Source organism: Sinocyclocheilus anshuiensis, unplaced genomic scaffold, assembly GCF_001515605.1.
Source record: "Sinocyclocheilus anshuiensis isolate Anshui unplaced genomic scaffold, SAMN03320099.WGS_v1.1 scaffold907, whole genome shotgun sequence".
In the NCBI taxonomy this organism is placed as follows: Eukaryota; Metazoa; Chordata; class Actinopteri; order Cypriniformes; family Cyprinidae; genus Sinocyclocheilus; species Sinocyclocheilus anshuiensis.
The window spans coordinates 1,633,929-1,644,140 of record NW_015546133.1 but is presented as its reverse complement, the minus strand read 5'-3'; the positions used below and the strand labels follow the sequence as shown (position 1 = coordinate 1,644,140).

At 40.6% G+C, this 10,212-nt stretch overlaps 1 protein-coding gene across 1 annotated transcript in view; it reads left to right on the top strand.

Moving 5' to 3' along the window:
* The window catches only part of LOC107701146 (protocadherin-16-like), a 105,332-nt gene extending 98,231 nt beyond the window's left edge, over window positions 1–7,101 (top strand). The window contains exons 15-21 of the mRNA XM_016503102.1: window positions 858–971; window positions 1,119–1,330; window positions 1,681–1,832; window positions 2,225–2,355; window positions 2,468–2,754; window positions 3,033–3,174; window positions 3,505–7,101. Of these exons, the coding sequence (XP_016358588.1) occupies window positions 858–971; window positions 1,119–1,330; window positions 1,681–1,832; window positions 2,225–2,355; window positions 2,468–2,754; window positions 3,033–3,174; window positions 3,505–6,128 (3,662 nt within the window). The 3' untranslated portion in view covers window positions 6,129–7,101. The remainder of the gene's footprint in view (window positions 1–857; window positions 972–1,118; window positions 1,331–1,680; window positions 1,833–2,224; window positions 2,356–2,467; window positions 2,755–3,032; window positions 3,175–3,504) is intronic.
* The last annotated feature ends 3,111 nt before the right edge of the window (window positions 7,102–10,212 follow it).

Here is a 10,212-nt window from a genome sequence, read left to right as displayed (position 1 = left end):
ACAGTCCTCCATAAAATGCGCTGGACACATCTGAATATTTGGGTTGAACTGTTCTGGAACAGTGTTGTAAATACAACTTAACCACTGATTTCTAGTCGTGTCCTCTGTTGGAAGACCAAACAAAGTAGTTTCACATTCACGACGAAACACACGGCGGTCTAGAGTGAGTGGAGGCAGGGGGCTAGATTGAGGAACGGCCGGGGGCTTGAGAACGGCGCAGCCGGCGGATTCGACGAAGGAGCGTCCGGGGGGCTTGCGCTTTCACAACGAAACACACAGCGCCTTCACGACATGGCAGCAGCAACTATACTACAGCGAGAATAAAAGTTACGCCTTCTTTCTTTGCGTGAACATTTGGGCGGCGTTATGCAAATCTTCCCACATAGTGACGTAGATATGTGGGGGCGTGTTAGAACGAGCCGTTTTAGGTAGGCGTGGTTGACTCTTAACTTTTATAAAGAATATCTCTTTGGATTTGAGACTTTAGTCTTTGCAACTTTACAGATCTTCTTTATGCACCAAGAGCTTGTAACACTTCAAAGAGAAAGGAAAAATTGAAATCGCATCATATGACCCTTTTAAAACCCATCTTCTCACAGTGCATTGCAAAAGTATAAAAACCTTTTTTATTATTATAACAAATCCTAAACTAAAAGCTGTTCTTTGTGGTATCTTCATTTCAAAGCACTGGCATGAGGCAGTTGAAAACTTCTGCAGTGAACTGCATGATGAAACTGCAGCATTGTATTTCAGCACTCACTGGCACAGTCAGTTTAGTGAGGCACTGATAGCCAATCCATCAGTTTAAGTGAGTGTGGCAGAAGAGTATTGAGTTTTTTGTGTATTTTTCCGCACAGGCACTGCAGTCGCCCAGGCTCAGGCTCAGCACCCTGACGGCACCCGTGACGGCATCACTTACAGTATCTTCAGTGGGAACAAATACCATTCCTTCAGCATCAGCTCCAGTACAGGTCAGATGGGAAACCCGTGAAATATGAAAACAGTTTGAATTTTGACAAGATGCATGCATAAACTCATCAGAAAGTTGAAAAATAATATTGATTATTTACAATGCCAGTGAGCTGACCTACTTCACTGCATTATTGGTGCTTTCATAGGTGAAATCTGGGTACAGAGCTCAAATGGCCTGGATTTTGAGGACACGCCAAGACTCCGTCTAGTGGTGAAGGCTGAAACTACATCCTCAAACTCCTTCATGGCTGTCAACCTAATTCTTCAGGATGTGAATGACAATCTACCCAGATTCCAGCTGCAGAACTATGTGGCTTATATGCATGAAGCACAGGGCTATGACTTTCCCATCATTCAGGCAAGTGGTTTCTTATTTTTTTGGTATTTCTAAAAGGTCAAAGGTCATTGAAAACATACTGGGAAAAGTATTGAAACAAAAATGTTTTACAGATCATTTTTTTTTACACAGTAAATTTTGCAACACTAGCCAATCACAGGAGAGTTAAGAACATTTGCCCTTGAAAATTATATTATTGTTGTTAACCATACAAACCATTAAATTATTTACCTGTTTCTGACTTAACATCAGTAACTGTCAGATTTAAACCATGCATTATGTTGTAGTTCCTTATAAAGTTACCAAAAATTTGTACTCAAATTTAGCACCTGGAAAGTGTTTATTTCGTACCCTGTTTTCGAATACATTAGGTTGTGGCAGAGGATGTTGACCAGGGTCAGAATGGTCAGGTGACTTACTCCATTGAGTCTTCGAGTCAAAGTGGCCTTTTCAAGATTGACCCTCTGACCGGCAGCATCACAACCACGGCCATTATGGACAGAGAAATCTGGACACAGGCACAGTGAGTGTATATCATGTTTGCTGTGCTTGTTCAGCCAGTGAAGTCAGTGCTGTGCCGGTCTTTAATTTCCTTCTGTTCTGTGGAATGTAACTGTCCTTCCAGCGTTATTTACTTTGTGTGTGTGATGTGTTCAAGCCCTTGTAGTTTTTTTACCTTATGTTTTTTGTTTCTAAAATGTTCCCCGACTCCTCTAAAGCTGTGTGCTTTTAATTTACTACATTTTTGGTCTGTTAGTGCTTTTGGATTGTTGTACGAATGCTTTTTCTGAAAACAGAAGACATATTTTGTTCTCTCTCTCTTGATCCCCAAAAGAAACTGAACAGAAACATCTATCATATGATGTATGTTAGGAAAAATGAATCTAACTCTTTATTTTATCTCATTTGAATCAGGCTGGTGATAAAAGCCACTGATCGTGGCAGCCCTAAACTAGTAGGCACTACCACCATTACAGTGATTATTGTCGACCTCAATGACAACAGTCCCACCATCCCAGTGCCACGAGAAATTAGAGTGCCAGAAAGTAAGTGAACTAACTGGTGACCTTCAACTTTTTAACCTTGAAAGACATGATATCAAGCACTTTTATTATTGTACTTGTATCTGAATGTTGTGTCCTTGCTTCCCACTTACAGACTCTCTTATCGGTACTGAGATCACCCTGGTTACTGGAAATGATGTGGATTCTGGCCCAGTGCTGTCTTACTCTTTGCAGCTGGATGCTTCATCACAGGGAAAATTTGATATCCATCGTTACAATGGCCGTGTGTCTCTGACAGCACCACTGGACTTTGAGGAGAGGACATGGTACACATTGACAATTCGAACTTCAGATTCCAAGCACCAGAGTGAAGCCAATTTAACTGTGTTGGTGGAGGACATAAATGATAACGCTCCTACTTTTACACAAGATCTATATCAGGTGATTTTTTTTCTTTCTACCATTTAAAGTATTTTAAAACAATGCCTATCTCTGGGATTAATGAAGGTTTATTGGCTACATCATTCTCTATAGTATTATTAGGATGGTAAAATACATACATTTATTAAAGAATAAATATACATGCAGTCTTTCACACCAGAATAAAGTGTGCTGTTGTCATTACGCATTTAGCAGATGCTTTTATTCAAAATGACATCACTGTGAATACAAGAAAAAGCATGCCAAGTAACAGCTGCTTTGTTGACTTTGGTTTCCAGGTAACACTTCCAGAACATTCTCCATCAGGCAGTCCCGTTATCACAGTAACAGCAACAGATCGAGATTCAGGAGAAAATGGAAAGGTCACCTATCGAGTGGTGTCTTCATCGAGGGACGGGTTTTACATTGATTCTAAAAATGGTATAAGCCTAGTGTTTATACTAAGCATGTTGATCGCTTTGACAGTGGCTATTTACACAATTGAAAGAATGTATATGTTATTTATATAAAGTGTGAATAGTGGTAGATAAATATGCACTAAGTATAAGTAGCAACAGGCATCTTGTTTACAATAAGTGCAATTAGTAGTAGATGCTATTTACATAAAGTGGTGTGTGGAGTTAATGAAAACCGCCTCTACCAACAAGGTCAGCAGCACTTAGTTTAAATAGCCATAGCCTCTAGTTTTAGCATATAGTTTATATTTAAAGCATTAACATTGTAGTAAAAGCACTTCCAATGTCTTTACAGGCACACTTTTCATCAGACAGAAAGCAGAATTTGACCCGGAGCAGCCCTCTGTGTGTGTAGTCATTGAAGCTCGTGATGGGGGGTCTCCACCTCTGTCATCTTCTGCTACAGTCCAAGTTCAGCTGATAGACGTCAATGATAACGCCCCCATATTCCACCAGTTGGAGTACAAAGCCACAGTGTCTGAGGACCAGTTACCTGGAGCCACCATCCTGACATTAGAGGCAGTAGATGGAGACCTATCTCAGGAAAACTCTGGTTTTGATTTCGCAATTGCCAGTGGGAATGTTGGAAATGCTTTTCAGATTGAGAGCAGCGTTCGTTTCATAGAGGGCCATGGCTTCCAGACCGTAGGAACCCTGATCCTGGCGGAGCTACTGGATTTTGAGGCATTGTCACGCTATAACCTCACCATTGCGGTCTCGGATCGTGGTGTTCCTCAACGTAGCTCCAACGTACCAGCCATCATCACAGTCACTGATGTGAATGACAACCCTCCTGTCTTTGGCAGAGCTGAGTACATAGTGTCTTTGAGTGAAGGGGCAGCTGCTGGTACAGAAATCTTACGTGTGACTGCAACTGATCCTGATTCAGCTCCCTATGCAGAGGTCCAGTACAGCATCAGCTCTGGAGATGAGATGAAACTCTTCTCTGTGGATCAGTGGACTGGGGCACTGAGGCTTCAAAGGCCTTTGGACAGAGAGAGACAAATTTCTCATGTTGTTATAGTACAAGCCTCGGATGGCCATGGTAATTTTGCCTTGGCTCCTATTAGTGTAGAGGTAAAAGACATCAATGACAATAGACCTTACTTTCCCATTGCTACATTAACGGCCAGTATCCGTGAGAACCAGCCGCCCAACTCTGCTGTGACTGTGTTACATGCAATCGATTATGATACAGGAGTTTATGGACAGCTTAAGTATTATTTGATGGACCACTCTGGCCTAGGAAAAGACCTCTTCTTTGTGGATCCAAACTCGGGAGAAGTTCGTACCAGGCAAATATTTGATTTTGAGAAGGTGAACTCATTTAACTTCATTGCTTTGGCTGTGGATACAGGCAACAACTCTGCTACTGTCACAGTGCAGGTCTATGTAACAGGAGAGGATGAGTATGATCCAGTTTTCACCACTTCAGACTTGTCCTTTGAGGTACCAGAGGGAGCCAAAAAAGGTCAGAGCATCGGGCAAGTACATGCCAAAGATGAGGATGGTGGGGTGGATGGAATTGTACTCTACTCCTTCCCCAATTCCTCTCCTTATTTTGATGTGAATAAGACCACCGGTGTAATCTACCTAAAGATGGACAGCTCTGGCAGCTCAAGCGGAGGGAGTCGCTCGAAGAGGGAAACACGCCTAATGACTATGGATGTGACTGCCCACAGCCCTCTTGATACCTCAAGAGTAGCTTCCGCTCAGGTCACCATTGACGTAACCAACACCTCCTTTGGTCTTGCTACAGACTTTAACATTCTCCTTGTGAGCATAATTGCTGCCTCTCTTGGAGTAATAGTCTTGTTAGTCATAATTGCTGTGGCCCTTTATCTAGTGAGATCAAAGCGCAAGAAGAAAGGACAAGACACTGGGAATAGTACCGTGTCTTCAGGCACAGCTTTGCAGAAGTTGGATGAGTCTAAACCCGCAGGGGGCGACAGGATCTATCATCAGGCGCTTCCTGGATACGCAGGTGATGAGGAAGGAACTGGTGGAGGCTCCTACACTCGAGGAGGATCCCTAGATCCTTCTCACTCCAGTGGACGGGGATCTGCTGAAGCAGCAGAGGATGACGAAATCCGTATGATCAATGAGTACCCAAGAGTTGCAAGCATCACCTCCTCCATGCAAGAGCACATCTCCGCCAGGGGCCCTGATTCAGGTATTCAGCAGGATGCGGACCAACTCTCTGATATTTCTTGTGAACCAGGGCCACTTGATGCAAGCCAGTGGTTCAAAACTAAGAAACTTGGGAGCATCAGTGGGAGCCTCAGTGGTACCCTACTCTCTGGTCAGCTCCCAGTGTACAGAGATGAAGGTGGGGGCTACCTTGGAGTAGGTCGTGGGTTAAATATTTCCCAGCCGAAAGATTACGCTTTCCCTGAGGATGGTAAACCTTCGGTTGATGGCTCCCTCACAGCCATAGTGGCAAGTGATGAGGAACTGCGAGGCAGCTACAACTGGGACTACCTTCTCAACTGGTGCCCCCAGTTCCAACCCTTAGCCAGTGTCTTTACAGAGATTGCCAGGCTAAAAGATGAAAGCTTACCTCCCAATAATCCACGCAGACCCTTGCAACCCAAAGTTAAGACAGATCCCAAGCCAAGAATTGACCCTCCACCCCTCATTACCTCAGTGGCTCATCCAGGAGCCAAATCTGTTCCACCTAAACCTGCCATATCACGAACGTTCCACCACTTAGCATCCCTAAGGCGTTCACCTATAAGCCATGAGGGCTCCATCTCCTCAGCAACCATGTCTCCAAGTTTCTCCCCTTCACTGTCCCCACTTGCTGCACGGTCCCCAGCTGTCTCCCCATTTGGTGTCACTCAAGGTCCCTCAGCCTCCATCATCAGCACCACAGAGCACTCTCTGGAGCACAGTGATGAGGCTGAGGTGAGGATTTAAAGCAACATTGTACTCCATTTTGTGGAGGCCATTTTGTCTTTTGATAAGACATATTAGTCGCTCTTAGCAATGTTGCATACCTGGAAAGGCAGTCGCTCAGCCATGACGGTGACGCAGGTGTCTGGAAACTGAAAGGGTAAAAACATTGTGCAGCAACGTTACCCTTCTTCAGAGCCACCGCAGTGTTGATATAAACAGTTGTGTGTTGCTTTGTTTTGTCTCGCTGGCTGGCCAGGGAGGCAAGACGTTGACTGCTCCTTTTGTTTGTTTCTTTTTATATTGATGACTCAAACAGCTTTGAAACTCCAGTGTTTTGTTAAGTCCATACAAAATAGCTGCTATTGTCATACTTTGTAGACCGCAATGAGAACTCTATAGAAACTCAAACTGATGTCATTATGTATGTTTGTTTATGACTGGGAGATGCTTTTTTTTCTTGCTTTTTTAAAATATTTTTTACAGTGCTATTTACATGTTTTTTAAATGAAGGACTTGCCATTGCTTTGAATGAAGTTCTTATATTTTAGTGATATTCTTTGTATGTATATGTATGCTAGCCGTAATAAGTGTATTATCATTGTATAGTGTCTAGGATCACCATACTGTGCGGTTGTGAAATTTTGTGACACTTGTAATGTGAATGATTGGAAGATTGTTGTATTTTATTATTTATAAACAGAAAACCTGAAAGTGTTGAAACTTCCCATGTTGCATAGTGTTGTGTTATAGGCCTTTGAAGTTGTATTGTCCCTTTCCCTTTGAACTAGAATGTTAGCATCTTAGCTAATTTATTGTAAAAAAATAAATAAATAAAAGACAGGACCATACTTTTTTTCGGCTCACCTGGACCTTTCAGGAAATTGGTGAAACCTCAAAATCTCTTCTCTATGTAAATAGTTTCTTACATAACAGCAGCTCTGTTACACTGTTTCTGTGCTGCTTTTTTTGACAATAAAAAAAGTTTTGTATTGTCTACGTAACTTATGGTTGGTTCATTGGTAAATTTAATCTGGGATGCAGTTTATTTACCTTTCAGGATGAAGTGAATCAAATGGACCTTCTTTTGTAATAGGCAGTGAATGTTTTCTGTTTTGAGAAGAAACTTCAGAAGTGTCATGCAATTTTTTTTTTATCTCACAATCTCCTCTGTGGAAAGCGATTTAAGCATTTGAATGACCTTCCAGAGATGTTTTGCTACCTATGGTGCATGCCTGATACCGCAACTGCCTCAAGTGTAACTGGCCCCTGTTTAGCACCCAGAAAAGATGCAAGTAAAAGAGGGGCCTGCCATTTCTGAAGACTGTCTTACACTATTCACTTTAAAAGTTGACATTTAATTGTCTCTCAGTCTGGAAAACATCACTCTCCAAGACGGCTGCCTGCATTCCGGCAGCAGTACAGTATTTCAGTAAATCATCTGTACGTATAAATTAAATATTAAATTCCTACTGATTTATTCCGAATCAAATAGCTATGACTGATTATATTTGCTATAAATGTGTTGTTTATGCAAGGCAATCACTCATGCATACTCATCATCATGTCATGTACCTTTCCAGATGCAATGGACAAAAAATACATGATTTTCATACACTGTCAGAACAATTGTAGCCTGTCACTGAGGCAGTACCCTCGAAAGGTACACCTTTGTATCTTATTTACACTGAAAGGCTGCATATTAGTACCTTCAAAGATACTGCCCCGGGAACAAGCTGTTGTAGTTTTTTCGGACAGTGTATATGAAACTGAAGCGCTGAAACCGAAAAGCTCTCAAGTTTTCTTTGTTTCTACCATATTGAGTTTTCTGATCCCCTGCTGTGAAGTTGGTGTTGGCAGAGATTCATCTCTCCTCCATCTCTGTGCTATGCATGTCTAACTGATTTACACCATCCCAGATATCACGAAGAAACAACAATCTCACTCGTTTGCACAGTCAGTGTCTTATAAACACTGCAATGAGTTGTGTGACCTTTGTATAAACATATTTTATTTATCACTGATATTAACCTTAGTCTGATATAAGCATTGTGATCTGTGGTACATGTAGTATCTAGCTCCCGTTATCAAGTCTAGTTACTACACAGGTTGTACATTTTACTGCTTTCTGCTGTTTTAGGTTGTTTATTCCTTTTTGCAACATTTCAAATTCTCATTGGTTGCATGTTGTCATCTAGCCTTTAGTATACAGTACATGCCTTTTAAATTCTGTATGAATTAGTATAACTATCATAATCTGAGTTTTCCATTTAGCTGTCATTAGATGAGAACCCTGTTTTGGTATGAACACTTTATGGTGACTTGGTAGATCAAAAGACCCCAAAATCTGACAAACGAGGATAGAGTGGATGTATACGACATGCTACAGCATTAAGATCATGGGTATCTCGTAATTTTTTCAGCTCATGGGAAACCATTACAGCTCATATTTGCATTTCACAGACCTTAGTAGTCTAGAATTTTTTCTGTTTGTAAAAAAATATTTTTAGACCGTTTTAGTCAGTCATTATTTAAGTAAAAGGCTGCTGAAGGATTTGGGGCAATTTCTGGTATGTCTTCTCATTTTTCTCACCATCATTTATTGCCAATGCTGTGGTACACTTTTGCAGAATATTTTTAACCTGCTGTAATTTTTTATTCTATTTAGTTTTATAATTTATAAATATTTAATTATTATTATTATTAAATAAAATATATTTTATTTTATTTCTTTGCAACTAAAAGGGATCATCCGGCATATTTCAAGCTTTTCCCATTGAAGATTGTGTAGATAAGAATAATCATGAACATTCAACAGGCAGGTCAACCTGCATTCCACTGTGACATCATCCTCAGAAAGATACATATTGTGTCTGTGAGTCCAAGAGTAAACCTCTGGTTTTGATATTAAACTGCAATGATTTTTTGATTAATAACATGAGATAAATTTGAAAGCGGTTAGTGGGCAGTTTATGCATTTTTAAGATTTATCATTTCTTAAATGCTTTGGTAGAAAAACAAGGGAAGTCTCCATTAGCTGAAGTTGAAAATACACTTCAAAGAAAGATCCCGCCGTTTTAGACTTGGCTATTAAAACAAGTCTGCTATTCCCATCAGGTCCGTAGTAAATTGTAATGATCCCTGCATTCCTCATGGAAAAAATGTCACATGAATCTTTCATTGATTAGAATTGCTCTCCGAAGTCAAAATTACTTAAGTAGAATAGAAACTAAACGGTAAATGTCTCTATGAAATTTGAGTTATGCCAAACATATATTTTGAATTACAGGACCGTCGTTTTGGCTCTTAGATCTTATCATCCTGAGATGCAATAAATTGTTCTTAAAAAGTGCCTGTAAAGTTATCTGTTAATTAAGAGCAGATCTGGCTCGAGCAGAGGGGAGGTTTCTGCATTTTCTTAAATACAACCTCCTCTGTCTTCAATTTTATTAGAGCTGACTGAAAGTAACCCTCAAAATCTGTCCGATTCAGCGGGGACTGCTCAAATTGTTGTGCTACTTTTGCACGTTAACATGTTGCTTTGCTCTTATAACATGTTTTCTGTGTAATCTATCCATTCCTGTCTTTCTGATTGAGGTAGCCTACGTGATGTCTTCGGGTTGCATTGCTTTTATTGCATATCTGATATGCTGGTTCATATTTGCTTTCTTGATTAAGTTGCCTTCCTTCATCCTATTCACACTACCTGGAAACTCACTAAAATAAATATTATTTAATATGGTAATGGTCATGAGATACATATTTTTTACATAGGTTAACTTGGTAGATGTGTCAAAGTGAGGATTTTCCTATTTGGAGATTAAGAAAGATGGAAGAGGAATGAGAAAGGTTATATCAACTTTATAATGCTATGTTTTTTGTTTTTTTTGCTTCAGAAATTCATGCTCGGTATCACTGTTTTGCTTGTTTAAATGTAAAATTAGATTATACCAACGCTGCTGTAAGGAGTGCTTCCTCATTTAGGAGGAGATGTTTGCTGTTTTTCAGCGGTTGTGATCAATGACGCTAACTGAGGAGAGAGTTGGTGCCAAGTGCCCTCTCTCAGGATCTGATAGATCCCATCAACAGCTCCTGATTTATGATAGTC